We start from the raw sequence: 24650 nt of genomic DNA on the forward strand, positions 1-24650 counted from the left end.
TTAATTGAAGATCGTTGTGGAATAAATGGATCTTTGTAAATACGTCATTTTTGGATCATGCTTTACTTTTAAGACGTAGAAGAAGGGAAAAAGGGATCATTTAAAATGTAGTTTGTTGCAGGAATAAATGGTGCAGTTTTCAAAAGTAGAACACTGAAGACGACCGGTAAAGACCGCAGTGGGATACCAGCCACCATGACGATATGCTTATTAGAGAGGTAAATTGCTATTTTGTTAGCTCATTGAGACCTCTGCTGTGCGGAACTGGAGGATGAACCGTGAAACCAGAGACGAATAGTACGTCGCAGCGAAACATATGGTGCTGCCATCTAACCGAACGCTGACACCAACAAATTGCAGATTTCATACTGATTTTCTCTGGAAGAAAAACCAATGCCACCCACGCGACTCACTGACGCATTAATGCTTTAAACACTACTACCACAACAAGTAAATAAAAGGTTTAAATAAATTGTAAATGATTAAATAATAATTTACACGTGTTTTTTTTAATTCTGGAAATTTAAAACATTTTAAAATACGACATTATTTAATACTATATACTTTTTAAAAAAGAATCAGCTAAATAGCTTAAATCAGTTATATTCAAATATTTATTTCACAATGCAATGGAATAACCTTTTTTGTGACAAATAATAAGGATTTTCTTCACCCCAGTAATAAAAAATTCATGCCTCGTTTAAATTAAAAATGTTTATATTTATAATTTTTTATAATAATCCATGCATTATTATTATTATTTTATTTTCTTATAAACATGATTGGAATCTCAGCTACCATATCCTTTTCTCCATTTTATTTTTCGCATCAACAAAAACGCTTATAGATAAATGTTATGGTGTTCTGCGAATTATTTTTAGGCTTTTGTTTTCAATGACAGTTCCTCACTTCTCGACTTGAGAATCTCAAGACCACTTAAAAATAAATAGTGAAAGATTAAATAATATTTTACACTTTAATAGTTTTTTTCTTCTTTTTGCAAATTAAACATATTTTAAAAGAATATGGCATTATTTAATGTGCCTTTTTAAAGAATATGCTAATTTGCTTAAACCCGTATAAAAAGATGATAGATAGATAGATAGATAGATAGATAGATAGATAGATAGATAGATAGATAGATAGATAGATAGATAGATAGATAGATAGATAGATAGATAGATAGATAGATAGTGAAGTTAGATAGAAGTGATAAATATGTTCAAAGAAAAATAATAACAAAGCTGAAATTAAATTATTTCATAATGCAATAAAAATCTTTTTTGTGACAAATAAGGATTTTCTTCACCACAGTAATTAAAGATTCATGCCTCGTTTGAACTAAAACTGTATCCACGAGTCTTCAGTTCTTATACAAATTTGTTGCTTATTCTTTAAGGTATAAATAGCAGATACTTTGCAACTCAAAGAGCTTCAATAGGCACGATTTGGTGCTTAACAATGCGAGAGGTCTTTTGTCTTTCGTTTCGGACTGGATGGCTCTTCAAAGCTTACATCCTTTGCTGGGTTTCAAGTTACTATTCACTAATTTATTTCAGCCAAATACCCAAGTAGAATACTCAAAGGTAATGATAATGTGCTATTATGTTTTTCTGCAAGCCTAAGTCAAGCAAGACTTCTGAAATAGGAATTCATGACTGTTGGGCCAGAAAAGTATTGTCGCTTGGTGTTGATTTGTCATAACAACTAGACTTACAGTTCGTGGTTTGTCGTCTTCATGACACCAAACACATTCGTAAGATGTTATTTAAATGTATGGGGGGAAATGTGTTATTTCAATAATCGGCAAAGCTTTTGTTTTTTGGGAAAAAGGGTGCCTTGTCTTTTATTTGTTATCTGGCAGCTTATATGTAAATGGCAACTGTAAATAACTACACTAAAGCAATTGGATGAATAAGAGACAAAACACTGTTATAATCACTACATTATTTGTTTGCCTCATTGTCATTCGAAAGATTGCAATGACCTTATGCCATTCAAGTCTTTCAGTTGTGCTGACAATTAAACGTGTGTTGATTATTTGTTTGACTTGCTTATACTCCTGGTAAATGTCATTCTGAGCTCAAGAACATCGGCTGATTCTCTTTTACCGCAATTCTTTGCATTTACATGCTAAAAATGAATTGAAGCCCTTTGGAAAAGGAACGTTTATTGCAGTAATTGTATAATTGCTTCACTAATTGTTGTTAACAAGCCATAGAATGCTTCAGTCACTACGGGATCTCCTAACTAAGCGTGCATAATAAAAGGCTGTTAGGGTTAATCAGTTACAGATGGAGAATAATGACAGCACTTCCACGCTTTTGATAAACATGCGGTTTTATCGCAGTCTGTTGTTATGCCAAACTCGAAGACAATTTGTTCCCGTCAGAAAACCTTTCTAAATAAAGTGATAATCTATCTACATATTGTGTGTGTGCATTATTTATTTATTTATTTATTTATTTATTTATTTATTTATTTATTTATTTATTTATTTATTTATTTATTTATTTATTTATTTATCCATTTACTCTTTTATTCATTCATTCATTCATTCGTTCATTCAGTTAGTTAGTTTGTTGGTTAGAAAAACTTTTACGCAAATGACTAAAGATTTTCTGATGAAATCAAACTGTTAACCAGGGTGCCACTGAGCGTGAAGACGTGTAAATCAGTGTCACAAAAGAAAGCTGATTTGCTCCGATTTCATACTGATTTTCTAATGTTACGCTGTGAAAAGAGAAACACGGCAGCGTTTTTAACCAATGTTTTGCCCATTACAAACAATTCTCGAGATGCTTGTACGACATGCATGGCTAACCTGTCTTTTAGTTTGTTAGCAGCCGAGAAAGTTTTCTTAAGTTCGGCCCAAAACCTTAAAAGGTTAATTGAAAATAGAGAACGACAGAAAGTCCAAGGTTTACATTAAGTCGTCAACAGGCTTCTTCATTGTTTTCAAATAAATACTAAAGTAGTACCCTGTCCTGATTTTGCCATTAGCAAATATTGTTTGCAAAGTTTGATGGAATATTGTCGTAATAGGACGGATTTATTTAGAAAAGAACTCATTTCAGAAGATATACAATAGACCTGAAAGATCAATCGCTTCTCAATACATAGCCTATATAAACTGCAGTTTTTCATTGCTTTCTAAAGGCTCTTGACCGGAGCTGCTAAAATGGTAATGTGATTCCATCCCGGTCTCACGTCATTTGTTCCCTCTCAATAGATACACTATTGTATGGTAAGGCCGTCTCAACTGAAAAAAAGTATTGAAAGAGGAAAAAAAAGTCTTAAAGGAATCAATGGACATTCATTCATCCTGTCGCGTGTCATGCTTTTGAAGTCATTTCTTACTACGCATGTGCAGCAGGGCATTATCATGTTGAAAAAAGAGTTTGTTTTAGCAACAACAACAACAAAAAAATAAAATAAAAATAAAAATAGATAAATAAAAAATAAATAAATAATATTAAAATAATAATATATATTGCTACAATATTATTTTCAAAAATTTTTGCTTTACAATAGCGAAACTGAAAATTCCAACTTGTGGATTTAAAAATTTAACTATTGGAAGGAAATCACGGTTAACTTTTGAACTCGTCATCAATCATGAGCAATGAGAAATAGATATATTTTAAATACAACAGATTTCCACATCATCTCATATGGGTTACTCTTTTAAAATGGCTAACCTGCACCGTATCGTTAAACTGTTTTAAACTGATCCCGAATATCAGATCATTTATTTAGTGACTTAGTTCGTTTATTAGGTAAACTCTTATAGCCACTGCACACCTGGCTATTTTTTGGAAGATAAAAAAGAAAGACATTGACTTGCGCTTTTTAAATGCATGAGGTCTGACATCTAAAACTTTTTGCGCAATATACAAATGCATTTTCAGTTACCATTTTTGATAGGCTACTACAGCAGTAATGCAGTAAGCTAATGTAAAAAATCGGTGTCCCGAAACATTGTAACACTACTTTACCTAATTTAAAACTAATGATTTATATTTTTTTTATAAAAAATAATCAATTGTGTTGTGTTATCAATTGATTTGCCTATTCGTATCTTGTGTAAAAAATGACTAGTTTTACGTAATATTTATTTTTAATTAAAATAAAATTGCCCCTGGGTTCCGCTATTTGTTTGCGTTTTTATTTGATTGGACTGTTGGCTGTTTAGTTAGTCAGCCAGTCAGTTAGTTAAGTAGTTAGGCTACCTATTAGTTATTTGTGGAAAAATATGTGAAACTTATGTGAAATATGTTCTTGTCAGCGAAGACTAGGCTGGAGGGAATTCACTTAAAAAGAAACTTCATTTTTGGCAAAACCCTGTATGACATTCCCAAGGCAGACTCTATTGATGGGAAAGTGTGGAAAATCAGGCAGATAGGGTCCTGGGACAGGAGGCGTTCCTCTGATTCTCCTCGCTCTGCTCTTTCAAGGGAGCATCTGTGAGAATTCTGCTTCTCTTTGAGACCATCTATATGTTATCAAGCTTAAACTTGTAGAGTTTTGCTTGTAGCACGACAGTCTGTATTCTACACACGGCCAGCGATTCCTAAAGTGTTTAGGCAGTTTTAGAAAATGTTGCTGTGGTTTAAAGAATCTTGACATTTTAATTCAGTAAAGGTGATTCCTTTTCATTATTGGCAGAAAATTGCCGCGTTGTGAAGACACGGAAAAGATTTCCACGGTGCTGCCTGTCCCACATGGCGTGAAACCTGAAGAGAAAGGGATGAATAGTCACAGCTAATTCCTTCACAGCTTGACTAGTTATTTGTAACATTTTCCATTTTACGGTTTTTTCTGAACTCTTTGCATTTTCACCCCACACGACGAGGTTTCAAGCCAGCGCCAGTTTAATTTTATCTAAGTATTAATACATGTAATAACAATTAGGTTTACAAGTCAGCAAAGAAAATTATATAATTAAAAATAGTTATATAAAGTATTAATAGCATAATCTATCATATTTTAAGTTCTGAAAATCTCTAATTTGTAATCTAAAACATGAAAGAAATAGCAGACTGGTGATGCACGCCAATACACCCAAGTATTAGTGACAAAACTAGTTTGTTTTGTGTTGTCTACTTTTATGTATTCATTTTCATAGCGTATAAGAGTTTATAAAGTTTGTAAAAGATAGCAGGACCAATATTATTTTTGAGCTCCTTTTTGAGAATAAAAACAGACAAGAGAGCAACTTGAAGCTGATTGGATGTCCAGCAGAAAGTTGGGATGCTCTTTTTTGAGCACCAATAATGTGAGCAGTGCATTGACATGCTAATGGAGCTTTCCTTAAAAAGGAAAGAACTAGGGTGAATTCCTTCACTCAACTCAAGGAAGTCTGATAGTCCTTATTCATCTGGATTTTTTTTAAACACACTGAGCATTTAAGGACAATGGCTGCAGCATCCAACAGTGCGGCGACGGCAAAACCCCAAAACGTTAAAAAGGTGATTAGGTGATTTATTTGTTTGTTTGTTTTCAGCATGTGCTTATTGTGTTTGAAATTAATAGAAAATTATTTTGTCTTCCAGGTTTCAAAACCACTGATGGAGAAAAAAAGAAGGGCGCGTATAAATAAATGTTTGAATCAATTAAAGAGCCTTCTGGAAAGCGCCTGTTCTAACAATGTAAGAAATGTTTATGAATTTTATAAAGTGATATTGATATAAAAATACAAAAACTCTAACACCACATCTCTATCTCAATATCTAACTTGTGTGTTTTTATACCTATTCAGATCCGCAAGCGAAAACTGGAAAAGGCTGACATTCTGGAGCTCACTGTGAAACATCTGAGGCATCTGCAAAATACGAAAAGAGGTTTGTAATTATTTTAGATTTTATTTATATTAATAATCATTATTCAATATCAACAAAAATGTGTTTAATTATTTGAAAAATTTTAATGAAATACTGGATTAATGATTAGAAATGTAAACAATAACTAGGCCTAAATATGAACTAAAGATCGATTTCTCTAAATGCAGGACTGCCCAAAGCTTGTGACTCTGCTGAATATCACGCTGGTTACAGAAGTTGTCTCAACACTGTAAGTCATTATCTACGAGCGTCGGACACAGACAGAGATTCCCGCTCCATCATGCTGACAAATCTTACGAGCGGTCTTAACCACAATAGAGTTCCTGATTTCAGTACCGTGGAGAGCGATCCCGCATTGATCTTTACACTACCAAGTACACTTCGTCGACCTCACAAAGTTCCCATTAGAACAGACGTCTCTTATTCCAGCTTTCAGCAAACTGCAGAGAGAAAAGTTTGCTTAATGCCCAAGAGGACTGAGATGTCAGTCATGTCATTGGACGCAGCTCTTAGGAGCCAGGAATCCAAAAAGGCAGAAACCACACACTTTAGACCTAAAGATTTAAAGGTCATTGAGTGCTGCATTTTCAAACAGAATTATTGGCGGCCTTGGTAGGCTAATGACTGCCCCTGATCTTATTGTTTTAACACTTGGATGTAAAAAAAAAAAGAGCTCTATTTTGCTTCTCATGCACTGTGTATTTAGATTTTTTTTTTTTCAAGAATGATGACGAATGTATATTTTATTAATAAACGTTTACAACATTACATTGAATATGTTTATTTGTGAACAACACACGTATATTGTGTATAATGTTGCGGGAATGTGCATGCCAGGCAAGAGCATTTTAAATAGGCCCAACCAACAGTCCATTCCATGCGTGCAATTTTAGCGATTTCTTTCTTTAATTATATTTTTAAGGCTCCAATAGTATATCAGATGTAACGGGGCGGTTCAAGGCTGCTTAGGTGGTTTTATTAGAAGGTGAATTCTTAATTTAGAATTTACTTTGTGTTCATTTCATATCAGTTTTCATGTCTCAGGGCACTTTATTCTGAGCAAAATTATAGCTGCTTAACCCACAAAGAAAGAGGAGTCATTTCTGAAATATGCTAATAGTTTGCTGAAATCCCCAGCATGAGGGACATAAATAATATGAAAAAAATATATTTCAGTGTTGGCCATAGCCTACTTGCTTTCCAAAACTCAGAAATAAACATGCTGAGTTCTGGTGAAGCTGCGTGGTGTGGTGTGGCTTAAATATACTTTATTTTCTTTTATTTGTCCATATGTGGTTTGGCGACAATACGGCATAGCGCCTACATCCATAATTAATACAGAATCCAGCTACAACATGCGGACTGTGCGGAGCAGGCATTTAAATGACATGCTACACTCCGAAAAAGGCACACGTACAAATAATGTTCCTTAAGGAACAGTTTTATACCTTTGTAAAAGTCGTACCTTATATGGTACAGAAAATACCTCTTATGATACTGTTCTGTAACGTTTATGGTACAACTACAATCAAAGTACACAATTGTTCTCATAAAAAGGTACAAAAGTGGTCTACAACTCCTTTTTACAATATATGAAAATAAATATTACCGAAAAGGCAAAGCGATTTCATGAATAATTTCATAAACATTAATTATTAAGTTCCATAAAATGAAACAACTGGTAAAACAAAAATATAGATATTGTAAACTTAACATTTAAGGCATGTTTAAAAAACATTTGGTAAGCATTTTCTGATAAATAGTTGGCAAAAGTCCTGCATATGCAAAGTGTTCATGCAGACATTTTAGTATTGTAAGCTAATCAAACATTATGCATATCGTGCATACATTACAGAGCTTTTGCATAATTATAATTTATTTTAAAATGAAGTAAATTAAATAAACTTTTTTTTTAGATGATTACCGAGGTATTGTGTGAAAATATGAAAAAATGTGTTATATTGTACATGGGAGAATGTGTTTCTGTAATATGTTTGTGAAAAGTCTTATGAAATATTTAGCAAAAAATAAATAATTTGGTTTGTGTTAAAGTATTTTTATTCTTTGTTGTAAATGGAAAAGGTGCATTTACACCATTATTTAAAAACGTTTAAAATTTTGTTTTATATTTACAGAAAATTAATTGACGCATTTTGGAAGCACCATGGAACACATTTGACACTGTTAAGGTACAAAGTGTCTTGTCACTGTAGTGGTACCTTTATGGATCAGATTTGTCCCTTTAATGAAGATATTGTATCTGCAGGTTTTAACAACCAAAGGTACATTTTGGTTTTCCATGGTGCAAATCAAGTTCATTCGTACAAATTGTAATAGTAAAAATTTGTTTCTTTGTCTTAAGGTACAATTCTCTTCCATAAAAAAGTACTGCCACAGTGATTTGTACCTTTTTTTGGTACAACATTGAAACATTTTTTTTTAAAGTGTACGTAGTGGAAGAGTATTTTTATTGCTTTAGTAATTCATGTGGATAACCTAAATCATGAAGGGTAGTTCGCTATTTTTAACAATTTGCAAAACTTTGTCTATGACATGCTGCTCCTTGTTAAAATAAAACAACAAAACGAGTAGGCTACGTGCAGTGCGCTTATACACACCTCTGCTAAAAGACAAGGCACTTAAAAGGTTTTCTGGGAGTATTACGTTCTATTTAAGAGCAATATTGTTTTGAAGAACTTTTTTGATTAGTTTTGCTTGTCTCCTTTTTAGATTAAAAAACCTGACATACCACCTTATTACTGGTTTTCAGAGGCTCAGCCATCGACACTGTCAACAATCTCGTTTAATTATTTGTTTTATAAAAGTCTACATATTTTAACTTTCAAAGTTTGTTTCCTACCAAAGGTGTTTTAAATAGTTTTTTGGGTAACAATTTGTAATAACTAGACCCTGAGAATCATTTAAGCATTATCAAATAGTGAATTCATTATATGTTAAGCATTAACTCTACATTATTAGACAGCATTAGCTACAAATGCTGTATTCCTGACTGATAAGCACATGTGCTTAATGTGCACATGTGCTTAATAAGCTTAATGATAGTATTTTCATAATTAAGTAATGAAAAAATAATCATTAACAAAGTATTGAATTATTAATTATTAAATTAGATATTTAAGAATAGTTGGTGCTGTCTTAAGATTATTCAGAATGAGTTAGTAAATATTTAATAAGCAATTCTAATTACCATTCATATCTTTATTATTATTTTGTGACCTAATCTAAAGTGAGGACTAGTTATGCTTTATAAATCCCTTATAAATGACAATTAAAGGCTCAGTTACATTCTAAACAAATAGAAAATAAATGGCGTTATTAATTTATACTCATTTGAAGATAAATGAAACTGTATCAAATGAACAATACATCGTTTCAATCTTATAAAATTACAGTTTATTCATTCATTTATTCATTTTCTTTTCGGCTTAGTCCCTTAATTAATTCAGGGTCGCCACAGCGGAATGAACCGCCAACTTATCTCGCACGTTGTTACCGCAGCGGATGCCCTTCCAGCCGCAACCCATCTCTGGGAAACATCCACACACACACACACACACACACACACACACACACACACACACACACACACACACACACACACACACACACACACACACACACACACTATGGACAAGTTAGCCTACCCAATTCACCTGTATACCGTATGTCTTTGGACTGTGGGGGAAACAGGAGCACCTGGAGGAAACCCACGCGAACACAGGAAGAACATGCAAACTCCACCAATCGACCCAGCCGAGGCTAGATAACCGCTAAATAACTTTGAAATGTTGTTTCATAATATATCATTAAATTAGTATATTGTTGTTGTTTTACCCAATATTATTGAATTGTATTTGCTTGTAATTGTATTTTGACACTCCTGTTATTCGGCAATGTTTTAACGTAACAGTAATTGTATTCTTTAGATAAGATTGCAAAGATTGTTCACTTGATATCAAGCCTTTATTTTGTCATTTATAAGGGATTTATAAAGCATACATAGTCCTCACTTAAGATTAGGTCACAAAACTGGATGAAGTTTAGTTAATAAAGCATTTATTAACATACATCGTAACCATATGCCTGAATAATAAAATATATAAATGTTGATTTCAATACATAATTAATCATTTACTAACTATTTCTACAAACAAAACAGTTATACTTTAAAGCAGAACATTGACGTTTTGAAACAAAAAAACGGAACTGAAACTAAATTATTAAAAATAAACCTGCCAGACCTAATTTATGTCCTATTTTCATTATTTATTTATTTTCATTATTCGTTTATTATTATGTTCTATAATTGAAACATAAAATGAGATAGTAAAATATAATCAACAACGAAAATGTAAATAAAAACGTAAATTAAAAACATAAATGAAAATATCTTGTCTTAGTCCTATCAAAATAGCAAACTACATATCTCTATATTTAGACTAAAAGACTGCTTTATTTATTTATTTATTGATTTATTTATTTATTTATTTAAGACTACTTATTTGTACTGAATGTTTATGCTTTCACTTTTGTTGTCTTTCATTTCTTTAATTCTATTTTCCAAAACGAATCCTCTTTGCACTTAAAAAGTTTACAATAAACCAGGTAAACAAATTTTAAATGTAAGTTGAGGTGATCGCAAGTTCACAACTGTGAGGTGATGTGCTCTACCGGCAGGATAATATTATTTTGCTGTTTTTTATATGCGCACGTTTAAGATTTAAGATAATAACATTGCCATGATAGTCAAAGAAATCAAAACATTATTTTCACCCCAACGCAATTTAATCGGGCACTGAAGGCTAATAACTTAATTCTTATATTTGCTTTTTGACTTCTCACCATGTATCTTTTCTACAGCATAGTATAGTGTAAGAGCATGTCTATTACCAGAAAAACTAAATTAAAATTATATTTTAAATGAACACATCACATCACATACAGTAAGCTACGCCTACAGAACAGTCTGTTTAGCATTGTGAAAAGGCAAAGCTGAATATCTGTGGTTAAAGTGCCACCCAGCGGTCAAATGCTGCTGGCGCATCAAGTACCGCCGTCGCCGCGGTATGAATGGCGGCACAAGGAACACATTGAAGTAGTAACATCTGTAAATGATTCTAAAAGCCACCAACTAATCTTAAGTACAAATGGTTTGTAAATAATTCAATACTTAAATTTAATAATGAACTATTAATGAGTAACAAAGTATGAAAATACAATCATTAAGCTTATTATAAAAGTCAAGAACTCAGCATTTGTTGCTGTTTTTATAAACTGCTCACTAACGTCTCTTAATGTAGACTTAATGCTTAACAACTAATGAATTTGCTCATGTTTAATAGATGATTCATAGTGTAGATATTATAAAGTGTTACCGTTTTTTGTTCTCCAGTTTTTCGTTTTTTAGTTGAACAGAACATGTGATCAACTATGTTTAGTTGAAGATAATGTTTTCTGCTCCACTAAAAGTAATAGATATTAAATTAAGGATCCATACAAAGGTTTGTCTTAACTATTACTTGGGTTTATGCATAAACAGCTTCAGAAATATAAAATATATCACATTATATCAGTAAAGGTGCTATCAATCTTTGTAGGGTAATCTTAATTTGGTTTAGTAGTAATTAGTAATTTTACCCATATTTTTAATTAGTAGCCATATACATACTGAAATTTACCAAAACCTACAAATTAAAAAGAAACACTCATTTGTGGATTTATAACGTCATTATCTCATGTTCTTTATGAAACCTTATCGAAAGGGTTCTATTTATCACAAAAGGCTTCTGCTATTGGTACCACCCGAAGAACCCTAATTTGGTACTCTTTAATCAGTTTTCCTTAGAAGAAATATTTGTTTTGTAGCATACATTTACTTAAGATCAATTTAAAGTTAAAGGCATATTTTAGGTTAGTTTAAAATCAATATTAAAATTAATAACAGTTCCAGTAATATATTAAAAATGTTATATTATAACAGACATACATAGTATCAAACATTACTGATCTAAAATAGTGTAAAATAACCTATAATTATAATGGCAAGATTGAGGTAATTTACCAGTTTACAAGTATATTTGCAGTATAATAAGGGTATACTCCAGTGTACACTCATTTGAACATGTCATGTTTATTCCTGCAAATAATGTTTCTAAAGGAGCTTTTGACATGGGATTGAACCAGATTTTGATAAAAACCCAAACAATATAAACAAAAATAAAAAAAAATCTGAAAAATGAGTTATGTGTAATAACAATGGAATGACGCAAGGAGAAAGTACTGAAAAAATGTGTAAAAATCTTGATGGTCCTGTGGGTCTCATCTATCAAATCTGATCTTTATTATTTAATTTTCTATTGGAATCAGCTCAGGTGATTGGCCGGGCCATCCTACAGCTTGATTTTTGGCTGTGTTTGGATCATTGTCATGCTGAAATGTCCACCCTGGTTTCATCTTCATCCTCCAGCTAATGTAGATGTTGGACTGAAGGAGCTAATATTAATTTACAATGATGAAGGGCAGAAGGTTGCTGAATAACTACTGAAAGATTTCAGTTTCTTTCTGGGCTTTCCATGCCAGTCTACACCTTCCTTTCTTCATGTGTTCAGTACTTTTTTCCCTGTGTCATTTCATTTTATTACAAATAACCTAATTCTCAAATTAATTACTTTTGCGTTCTTTTTAATTTGCAGTCTGTTGATTATTGTGTTAAGCGCTACAGAAATGTATAGCAGAAAAAGAACAGATGACTTAGAGTTTGCTCTTACCAGCTAAAGAGTTTCAGCAACTGAACTCTCTGCATTCTCAGTGGAGTATCTGCTTATTAAGCCAGACTGGTTGTCATGGAGTGGGTTGTTCTCTGGGACAGCACTGGTTCTGAGGAGCTGGTTGTAGGATATCTGGCACAATAAACTTTGATGAGCTCATTCTCTATAAAGGGAGATGATGTGTGTGGGAGGAGGTCTGCTGTCAGGAAGTGCTATTGAAAACTGGTTGCCACCTTAAAAGGGATGTAGCTGCTGTAGAGATGAAGTGGGAGGATACGGTGAGAGGAAGAGAAGCGAGGAGAATCTGAGGTGCTGCTTATTAGGTTTTGGTGGCAGGATATTATGGCAGCAGGAACTAGAGGAGAAAAGCGTACCTTCTTAGCAGCTCTGTGCTTGACGTGATGGTCACAGAAATCATCTTTGAGGAAGCAAAGGAAGGTGTTAAACTCAATGGTCTGGAGGATAAATGACAAGCGCTTTCTCATGGTGTCAGCAAATATAAGAGCTTTACAAGGCAGCGAACCCCAGCACTGATCATTTTGCTTGTCTCTTCTGTTTAACACACCTGATTTAGACAGTCAGCTTGTAAGAAGAGCTCTCCAAGAAGGCACAACGTGCAGATGATGCTCCTAGGCTGCGTCTCAATCAGTACCCTAGCTCCAGATGTTGTTCATCAGTAGGTCTTGTAAACAAATTCGGGCACTAGTAAGGAAAGTGATGAGCTACAAACTGAAACACACACACTCATTATAACAGATATTAATAAACAACAAAAGTCTACATTCCTTCCAGGAGCCTTCGGTCCGGGAGCAAGCACTGACTTGTGGTGCAATTGCAAAGAGGCTATAGATTTTTTAAAACCATTTCATTTATGTTCCCTGCTGGTGGAATGATCTTTCCATTCCTACTTGGACTGCAGATTCAGTGGTGTCTTTAAAACGATAATTAAAAACCCATCTATTCCCAGAACACCTGAACCCTGGTTAATATAACCAAATTCACATGTGTTGAGCACTTTCTCTCTCCCTTCTCTCTCTCACCCTTTCTCTAGCACTAAATTCTCTGAGCACAAACACGTTACTTTGTTTAACCCTTGTGCACTGTTCAAATGTACTACTCTTTTGTTATGTTTGGGATGAAAACCTTCACTGAATTAAACTGCTGTTAAACTCCTGATCAAAACTACTAAATTGTTAAAAAATTACTGGATTTTAACTCTTCAAATGCCAAATTGTCAATGATTTTACGAAAAAAATACACACAAAATGACGTATTATTAATATAAAAAGTAATTGTGGACTGGATTTCTTCACCTTTTATCACAGTCTTGAACATGTGAACGATTAGTAACAACTTCAGCTTTGATGCATTGTTAGATTTACATGTTCTCTCCCTAATTTACTGTTGGTGTTGGATGTTTTTGCTACATTGACTTCAATTATAACCACATTTGATGGTACATCAATGCACCGTCTTTGTTTTTGTTTACTCCATGTAGTTCTGAGAGCTGAGATGCATATTTAGATTTTCTCAGTCATATTAAGGTAAGTGCTGTTATTCTTCATATAAAATCCATTAACTAAGCTTTTTTTATTTATTTATTTATTTTTTTGCACAGGCCTATCTAAAGGGTTAATGGTGCTAACTGATGATCAACAGTAAAGTAAAAGTTAATTTTACCTCTTTCCACCAGGGAAAACCAACAATCAAAAATGAATGATTATATGGTGTCATGATTTTGCAATTAAAAACTGTGGTTATAATGTAAGTCAATGGGGCAAAATCAGCCACCAACAGTAAATTAGGGAGAAAAAAATTATTTTTGATCAAAAACAATGCATCAAAAGCATTTTTGTTTCACATGTCCAAGACGTGATAAAAGGTAAAAAAGAAATCCAGTCCACAATTACTTTTTATATTAAAAATAGGTAATTTTGTGTGTTTTTTCCAACGCAATCTCACAGCAATTCGTAACTTTTTGATTTAGTGGCTAATTCCTATAATTTAGTACGATTTGCTCATCCCTCAATGACAGTTGTGGTTAAGGCTGAGGTTGGGTGCTAGCCTCCTATTTAAAATCGTACATTTTTGTACGGCTGAACTCGTACGAATTGGCCACTAAATTGACAAAATGTAAAATACTTACGTTTTCTCATGAGATCAGGCTGTTTTTTCACCAAATCAGTGACATCATTTATAAATTTGGCTATTAAAGAGTTAAAATACTGTAATTTTCTAAGCATTTTATAAGTTTTGATTTTTGCTTAAAAATTATATATATATATATATATATATATATATATATATATATATATATATATATATATATATATATATATATATATATATATATATATATATATATATGTATGTATGTATGTATGTATGTATATATATATATATATATATATATATATATATATATATATATATATAATTTTTGTGCAAAAATCAAAACTTATAAAATGCTTAGAAAATTACAGTATTTTAACTCTTTAATAGCCAAATTTATAAATGATGTCACTGATTTGGTGAAAAAACAGCCTGATCTCATGAGAAAACGTAAGTATTTTACATTTTGTCAATTTAGTGACCAATTCGTACGAGTTCAGCCGTACAAAAATGTACGATTTTAAATAGGAGGCTAGCATGTATGTAAGTATGTATGTATGTATGTATGTATGTATGTATGTATGTATATATGATGCATTTTTACAGCAGTCTAAATCAATGGATGTTTTCCCTCCCGAACATAACTATGGGATAGAAAATTTGCCCAGAATGTATCGTTCAGATTATTTTTAAATTTCATGGCATTTTTTCAAAATAAGTGTCAAAATAAGATTTGTCACCAAAAATTATTCTGCCAGCTGAAACAGAAAAAGTTATGGCCAAATTAAGACTCAAAATCACACCAGAGTGGATGAAAACATCCCCAACAGTACATAAGGGATAACTAGTTTAAGCATGTTTAAGCATCATCTGTCTGATGGAAAACATCAGGAGTAGTAGTGCAGTTACATTTATTATAGAGAACCCCAAAATTGTGGTATTGATTTAGATGAAGATGTATTGTTTTAAACATTGTAGTTATTACTTATAATAATGTGAATATTGGCTTGCATGGTTCGGGATCTGCAGAGCTGTGCATCAATGAATTTGCTCTTCAGTGTTTGAACTCACAGTAGTGATTATTAAACCACACTGAACTGAGCTAAACTGAACTAAACTTAAACTCTGAAAACTGAACTGACACTATTTCAATTTACTAAAAGCGCTATACAAATAAAGATGAATTGAACTGAATATTGTTTCTTGTGTGTTAAATAATTAGATTGTTTCATTTAGGCTAGCATCAACATTTCACCCATTAAACGATTATAAATGTTTGCTAAACTGTTCCTAACCTGTCTAACTTAGTTTTTAATTGTTAAGAAGAAACAAGTAATAGATTCTTTTTAAGAAAACATCTCTCGGATGATCACAGGATTCTCATTTTGTGCTTCTGAACTTCCGTTAAGGGCGCATCCATTTACTGTGCAATTTTGCGATTAAGACACCACTTAAAATGGCTGACTACTCAACAAGGGTGCTGATTGAGACGGTGTTCACTGCTGAGAGGAAATGGTCTGAACTTGAAGTTTACTTTATTTAAAAAGATTTACGTAAGATTAAACCAGGACAGGATTATTAAAAAAAGTAGTTTATTTCCAGATGGATTGGTCACTAATGACTTCCATTTCAAGTATATGGTTACCATAGTACTTTTTCCTACTATGGAAGTCAATGTTGACATCAACTGTTCAGATAATATAATGTGTACTTATTTAGCACATTTTATTGTGTATGTCCATACACCTTAAGCGCTTCACAATCACTTTGATGATTCGATAGCAGCCACAGGACAATGACACCAGTGCCCTCACCACACACCAGCCATAGGGGGAATGGAGAGACAGTGATAGAGCCAATTCAGTGGATGGGGATGAATAGGAGGCCATGATTGGTAAGGGCTAATGGAGGAAATTTGGACACCAGGGTTACACCCCTACTCTTTATGAGAAATAACATGATTTTTAATGACCAGAGAGTCCGGGCCTGGGTTTAATATCTCATCTGAAAGACGGCGGTCACTGACATTATAGTGTCCCCATTACTACACTCTTAGAAATAAAGGTACAGAAACTGTCTCTGGGGCAGTACCTTTTCAAAAGGTGCATATTTGAGCCCAAAGAGTCCACAATGGTACTTCAAAGGTGGTTATTGGTACCCAAATATAACTAAAAATACCTTTGAGGTACCATTATGGACCCTTTAGGGCCCTTCTAATATTTACCTTTTGAAAACATACTGCTCCAGAGACAGCTCCTGTACCTTTATTTCTGAGAGTGTATACTGAGGCATTAGGACTCACACAGAGCACAGGTTGAGCCCCCCCTGCTGGCCTTACTAACACCACTTCCAACAGCAACCTAGTTTTCCCATGTGGGATCCCATCCAGTTACTGACCAGGCTCAGCCCTGCTTAGCTTCAGTGAGTAACCGGTCTTGGGCTGCAGGGTGATATGGCTGCGGCAACTGACTAATGACATTTTTCAAAATGTCCTCTTTGTTTTCAATAAAAGAAAGAAACTCCTCCCTCCAAGAATTGGGGACTATAGTATGAAGAGATTTTTTTCATATTTCAACAAAATATCAGTGGTCCGTTTTTAACCTCGGAAGTTTGTAAAGCTTCATTTGTCACACTTTAACCCTTTATAGCACACTCATGAAAAAACTAAGTGTTATTGCAAATCAATTAAATTTTTATGACTTATAAATAATTATTATATTGTAATCAATGTTAATTAAGTTAACCCAATGACTGGGTAATGTATAATAAGAACTTGATTAAAACTGTCTGGTTGCCTTATTCATATTCAAAATGATGAACAGTACTGATTCTTTAATGGTGATCATATCAACAGTACACTACCTGACAAAATCCTCGTCACCTGCTCACGTTTTGAAACTACAATTAATAATTTGTCTTCTAGTTGATTATTGGGTGTCAGAAGTGGCTTATATAAAAGGCGAAGGCCTCTAGATTACGCTTATTTTACCAAAATAAAATATGATGATGCATTGATTTTTAATTAATTAATTAGGACAGTAAGGTCTGACTTTGCTTAGACAAAAGACTTGTCTCTAAACAGAAATAATGTACAGTATATAAAGTCATGGTGCAATGAAAAAGAATGAATATTGTGTTTGACTCCCATGAGCTAAAAGTCAAGATATTATTTGTTGTTCTTACAACTGGGATCCACGACAAGCCATTTGTCAGGTAGTGTAAAGTTAAGCTCATATGTCAGAGTGGCTTATTTAGGTTTACATTGTGAAATGTCATATGCTACATTGTGAAATGTCATATGTACGGTAAGTGGTTATATATAAAACAAGGCTTACGCCATTTCAAGATGATTTTAGTCAATGTATATATTCCACCAGATAGAAACCTTTACACATTCAGTTTAATACCATCCCAGTTATGATAAAATATGATTCTGTCTTCAAAAGCCAATGAATTTAAGGGGACAAAAATGTTTACAGCCATCCAGATTATTGGAATATGAAGACTCACCGATGCCCTTTTAGTAAGTTAGATTAGATAAGAGCAATCTGCAGGTTCCCATATGAAATTTAAAGAATGTCCTTGGGGATCCCAACAAAGCTGCCTAACATCAAGCACCGTTTTATATTTCAACACCAAAATCTGGCTGTATGAAATGTATAAAAGTGCATGTTGGCAGTAAGCAGATATATTTTTATATATATATAAATGAACAAAAACAAATGATTTAAAAATCTTGGGGTAAGGTGTAGAAAATGTGGTCATATACAATATAACATACTACATCAAATATCCAAATCTGATTGAGTGGTTATGTCTCCTATCAAATAAAATTACACCAGCTTTCAAAAAGATTCTTTTCTCCACATGACAAAAGATGATGTCCCTTATTTTGTAAAAAAATCAATTTAAATAAAGGTGCATGTCGACTGCAGGCTGTGGGTGCTTTTAAATAGTGTCATATCAAACTTTGTTACGGGCTACCAGACAAATAAGACTGTAATCATGAGAATAACAATGCATCAGATTTACATGTTCAATCATCACAAAGCACTTAACACAAACTCATTTAAAAACATATTTGTGAAATGAAACATTTTTTTTAGCCTTTTGGCAATCACGTCTGGATCTACAAAGAGAACCTTGTGCTTTAAAAATATGGATTTAAACTATATAACAAAATATCTCTTCTGTTTACTTGAAAAGAAACATGCCACACCATCAGAAACAACAAAAACACAGTTAAAGAGTTAGCTAAAAGCTCTGTGAGCGTTGAAAAGAAACTATGTAAACAGTTCCACTGCCAAGTTGACCTTTGAGGTTTCATTAAACGAAGAGAACAAAATGATTCAGACATCTGTTTACTGAAATATCAATTCTCTCACAAACAAAAAAAAAAAAAAATGCTATTTCACTACAGAGTCATCTGGATTAGGGTTGGGCTGATAAACGATGCCATCGCCGATGGCCGATAGACAACATAATGCTGAGCCGGCAACGCCGATCCTCCACCTCGCCCCCCTAGCAAACCCGGTCGTGAAAAATACACACTTTACACTAATACGTCTTAGTGTTAAAATGGCATTTTAGAATGAAAATGATTCACATCCACACCGTGTTTTACCTAGCATTTCTGAACAGCCCTCCATCCGCTGAAAACGCACATCACGTGACCCCACACACACAGACAGACACAGCCACACACACACACACACAGCTACACACTGTCATGCACACGTCTGAGCTCCAAAGACAGAGAGCAATGCACGTCGGACAGTTTATCAAGAATGTACTGCTGGATCGTCGGCGCAAGTGGTGAAGTGGTTAGTGCGTCGACACATGCACTCCGGTGCTTGCGGCAACCCGGGTTTGATTCCACCTCGTGGTCCTATGCCGATCCTTCCCCTCTCTCTGCTCCCCATGCTTTCCTGTCAATTCTCTCTACTGTCCTATCAAAAATAAAGGTGAAAACCCCGAAAAATTATATATATATATAAAAAAAAGAATGTACTGCTGAATCGCGTCTCACTATAGCTGTTAAACGTGATATTTAGACATCCCAAGTCTCCCGGAAGTTCTGGAAGTCTCTATGCATTTGCGGGGCTGTGAAAGTGATAACCTCCCGAAAATCACGCGTCTCCCTCTCGGTGTAGAAGTCGATTCTGTTCCCTTCTGTAATTCCAGTTCCCTCTCTATGGAGTATTTCCGCTGACAGCTTATGCAGACACACCTAAACACAACTTGGTTTACGGAAAGGAAAGTGGTTCTAAAAGTACGTATTTTTTTCCGAACTAACATAATTGTAGGCCTTTGCGCAATATTAAACTAGGGTGCATAAACACTGAAATTAGAAAAAAGCTATGGATACAAACAAGAACCACAGAAAATACTTAATTAGAATAATTATATTACGCTACTTTGGTATTGCAAGACATGAAAGCATTGTCCATTTTCCCTTTCCGTACACCCAGTTGTGTCCGCAGACTCTGTTAGCGGACATGCTTTGTAGAGGCGGAACTGGAATTCCAGAAGGGAACAGAATCGACACCGATCCTCAAATAAGTCACGCACCCTTCTCACCCCCCGGATCCCTCCTTGCTTTTCAGACACGTCACGCGCACTCTATCAATCACCCCCCTCCTCCCACACACTTTTACATGATGACGATGCCATCGTCCATGGCGACATTTGACATTAAACTGTGTACGATGCCAATTTGGTCGACATTGCCCAACCCTAATCTGGATCCTCATTTCCTGCTGGGCACAGGTCTTTGGATGACTCCTTTCTCTTATATATTTATGAGAGAAGGGCGATTTGGGCTAAATTGTAATATATATATATATAACCATGAATGTAGGAAATATAAAAAAATACTTGGGAGATGTTTTGGTCACACTTTATATTGATGGTCCGTTTGTTGGATTTAAGTTACATTGCATCTACATGCCAATTAATTTCTCATTAAATTATAAGTAGACTGTTAGGGTTGTGGTTAATGCAAGTTTACATGTACTTGCAAAGTTTCTTATAGTCAGTTAAGTGTCTGTTTAGCAGCAGTATCAACAGATATTAAGCACAGTCTACTAATACTCAAATGGATCATCAAAATAAAGTGGTACCAAATGTTACTTTTAATGGTACTTTGGTAAAAAAAAATGATTACGATTAAATTAACCCAAACAATTATATATATGATATCTCACATTACATAAGTGCTGACTTCAAGACACTTACCTGCCACTCGGCTTGACCTCACTTGCCAATCCCGAAATCTAGCCTTGTATCAGTAACACACAACAAGGCAATAAAGATATCCCAATGCTGTTTTAAATCAACCACATCTCAAAACGGCCAATTCCTAGAATACAAAACATTCCACATAGTCAAAGCTGTAATACTAATAAACATATCAGGGACTATTTTATGATACTCCAAAAAAAAACAACAACTGTTCCTTAGTGTGTGGATCCTATGGATTCCGAGTGAAAAGTGATATAGCCGGACGATGCAGATTGTGAGCTTATAAAACTATTTGTGCTTCCTTTGCTTCCACCTTTTGACAGGTGTTTGTGGTCCACCCATGCAGATGCGTTTACCTGTCCTGTCCTAATACTTGGAGAAGATTGATCCCCGGTCCGTGCACCCAATGGAACCAGCTCTGGTGCATTCTTGGCATCGTGCCTATGTTCAAGGCATCCCTTAACGCCAGAACCTTCGCCGGCTGCACTGCCATCTTTGGCCTTCCTCGGCGTATCCTGAGGGATCTCAGATATCATGGCTCCTGAGCAGCGTCTCAACACTTGAGGTTCGCGCTCAAAGTGTGTGAGCGGGAAGTGCGGCAGCAAGACGATGTGCTGCTGGAACGACTCTGGGATCAGAGAGATGGCAGAAGCTCGCCGCGGACTCCTCATTGGACTGGCCAAAGGTGTCTCATCGATGAAATTAATCACTTCGTCGCGGCTAAAACACTTGAAATTGTCCTCATAACGTTCGACTCGGGGAATCTGCTTGAGTGAATGCATGTCCTCGGATCGCCTCCTCTTGCGGTGCGGGTGGCTCTCCTCGCGGTAGGAGGCCGGGCTGCTCCGACGCCTCTCGTGGCGCGGCGAGTTGTATTGCGGGATGCCGATGATGTCCTCTGTGGAGCCCCAGCGATGCAGGTAAGACGGGATCTGACCGGTGGTCCACATGTCGGTTTCGTCGTGGGAGTATCTTCTTGTAGGCGGCACCTGGAGTAAAACACACACAAATGAACCAGCACTTTATAAAAGCTAAAGTCTACTCATTTGTGCTTCCGGCTCAATATAAAAGAAATTGCACGTGTTCTCTCTATGCTTTTGTGTCTCTTTTGGAATCTACGATGGCACAACAGGTTTGCTTTCACTTTAAAGTGCTAATATATGAATATTAGAGGTTCATAAGAGGTTTTTAAATATTTTTATAGGGATATTTAAATGTTTTGAGCTTTACATTAACCCACAAAGACATTTTGTGTTTAAAAGATTTCTAATAGACGTCTAAATATAGACCTCTTAGCTAAAACAAGGCTACATTTGGGATAGATGACAAAAAATAAATAAAAATTGTCATCTATTAGAGCAGAGTTTCCCAACCCTGTTCCTGAAGGCACACCAACAGTACACATTTTTAACCTCTCTCTAATTAAGCACACCTGAATCAACTCATAAGAACATTAGAAGAGACTCCAAAACCTGAAATGAATGGGTCAGATAGGGGAGACATCCAAATTATATACACTATCTGACAAAAGTCTTGTCGTTGATCCCAGTTGTAAGGGCAACAAATATTATATTGACTTCTAGTTAATCATTTGGAAAAGAGGAAGAAGGTAATTTTTTCCTATGAATCATCTGCTGAGCTGCATCCCGATCATCACAAATACTGCAGAAGACCTACTGGAACCCACATGCAAAAGATTTTTCATAGAAATCAGTCTAGTTTGGTGAAGGAAAAATCATGGTTTGGGGTTAAATACAGTTTGTGAGAGATATCCAGAGTGGATGGCAACATCAACAGCCTGAGGTATCAAGACATTTGTGTTGTCCACTACATTACAAACCACAGGAGAGGGCAAACTCTTCAGCAGGATAGCGCTCCTTCTCATACTTCAGCCTTCACATCAAAGTTCCTGAAACAAAAAAGGTTAAGGTGCTCCAGGATTGGCCAACACAGTCACCAGACATGAACATTTTTGAGCTTGCTGGGGTAAGATGAAGGTGGAGGCATTGAAGATGAATTCAAAGAATGTTGATGAACTCTGGGAGTCCTGCAAGAACGCTTTCTTTGCCATTCCAGACGACCTCATTAATAAGTTATTTAAGCCATTGCAGAGATGTATGGATGCAGTCCTCCAAGCTCATAGGAGTCATATACAATATTGATTATTTTTCCACTGCACCATAACTATATTCTATACTGTACATTATTTCTTTTAAGTGACAAGACTTTTTTCTGAGCAAAGTCAGAACTTACTGTCCTGATTAAATAATTAAAAATCAAGATCATGATCATATTTTATTTTATTTTGGTGAGATAAGCGTAATCTAGAGGCCTTCGCCTTTCATATAAGCCAGTTCTGATGCCAAATGATCAACTAGAAGTCAAGTTATTGCTGTTCCTAAAACTTGCATAGTCGACAAGACATTTGTCAGGTAGTGTTCTGTTGATGTGCCTCCAGGAACAAGGTTAGAAATTTTCAGGAACTGTATTTGTTTCAGCTCTTTTTAAATAAGTAGTTTGAACAAACAGCAGTGTGTTTATTAGTCGAGTAGTCTATAGCTGCGTCCCAAATGGCACACTATACACTATGCACTCATGCACTATGTACTTATGCACTTACACACTCAAGAGGATAGTACATGTATGAAGTGTCGTCCCAAATGGCACACTAATGGTTTTTTACTAAGCTGAAATTCAAACCGTTTCCCTTATGACGTATGACGGTTGCAAAATAAGTGAACTAAACGACCGAATTATCAAATAATACCTGCCGTGAGTATAACCGCATTCACCATCGGGAGGCGCTATAATCCCTCTCGTAGGAGAATTTTGCTTTTACAATCCAAAATAAATAAAGTTATCCAATATGTGGGTCCGATAGCTCCGCCCCTTCCCCTACGCAAGCAAACCTGCGGTTGTTGAGTTCGTGAAGTGTCCATCATTTCACACTTCATTTTACCAGCTGAATGAGTGCATCATCCGGGTAATTAAAGTGCACTTATTATTTTTAGAGTTTTCAGTGTGAACGCACTACTTACAATATTTATACTACAAAATGGCGTAGAATAGTGCATAAGTAAGCGATTTGGGATGCAGCTAAGGTTTTAGAATATTGTTAGACGTCCATTAGACTTTTACTAACAGTTCAAATGTACTTCTAGCCAAGACGTTGGATGAAAAAATACTTAAAAAAAATAATTTTTGTATGTCTATTCGACATCTATTAAACACAAAAATGCAGGGAAGTGAATTATTATTATTTATTTGTGTGTTTTACAATCACTCATTCTACAAACAGATACTCACATTCCACATTGTTCTGAGAACTACACAGGAAAGACATAAAATTAGTCTTTAGTATTGGAAAGAGCTTTAAATACACTATCCAAAGCATACAGCACAAGCCTAGCACGGAAGCGACTGTATTGATAAATGCAGGAATGAGCCAGCAGTTTACAAGGAAGCCCTATGCATTATGAGGTCTGATTGAGGCCAGTAGAGGGAAGCAAAGCATCATTTAAGCAGTGGCATTCAGAGTTTCCTTTTCTTTTCTTGCAATAGCTCAGTGGATAGATTTGCTTAAACAACATTGCTGATGATGTCATCAATTTAAACAGTTATCAACATATACACAAGCTTAATTACATATTAGAAAACATTTATG

At 34.8% G+C, this 24650-nt stretch overlaps 2 protein-coding genes across 4 annotated transcripts in view; one reads left to right on the forward strand and one right to left on the reverse strand.

The window, feature by feature from the left end:
- Positions 1-5345: 5345 nt before the first annotated feature.
- hes3 (hes family bHLH transcription factor 3) lies at positions 5346-6611 on the forward strand. The gene is given in 6 exon segments (NM_131080.2): positions 5346-5471; positions 5556-5651; positions 5762-5843; positions 6011-6324; positions 6327-6332; positions 6334-6611. Coding segments are annotated over 6 exon segments (678 nt in total). The 5' UTR covers positions 5346-5417; the 3' UTR covers positions 6460-6611.
- A 9707-nt stretch (positions 6612-16318) lies between these two features.
- Positions 16319-24650, reverse strand: part of gpr153 (G protein-coupled receptor 153) — a 73457-nt gene continuing 65125 nt past the window's right edge. Inside the window, exons 6-8 of one of the 3 annotated variants that reach the window (XR_015498442.1) lie at positions 21343-21975; positions 20981-21104; positions 16319-19692 (exon numbers count right to left, since the gene is read on the reverse strand). Coding sequence is in view for 2 of the 3 variants with exons in the window: in XM_087265459.1 (XP_087121585.1) it covers positions 21202-21975; positions 24293-24312 (794 nt within the window). In the remaining variant the exon portion in view is untranslated. Of the gene's footprint in view, positions 21976-24292; positions 24313-24650 lie in introns of all 3 variants that reach the window. The other 2 variants (XM_087265459.1, XM_087265458.1) reach the window with 2 other exon arrangements.

This window comes from Danio rerio, chromosome 8, assembly GCF_052040795.2.
Source record: "Danio rerio strain M-AB ecotype USA chromosome 8, GRCz13ab, whole genome shotgun sequence".
Classification (NCBI taxonomy): domain Eukaryota; kingdom Metazoa; phylum Chordata; class Actinopteri; order Cypriniformes; family Danionidae; genus Danio; species Danio rerio.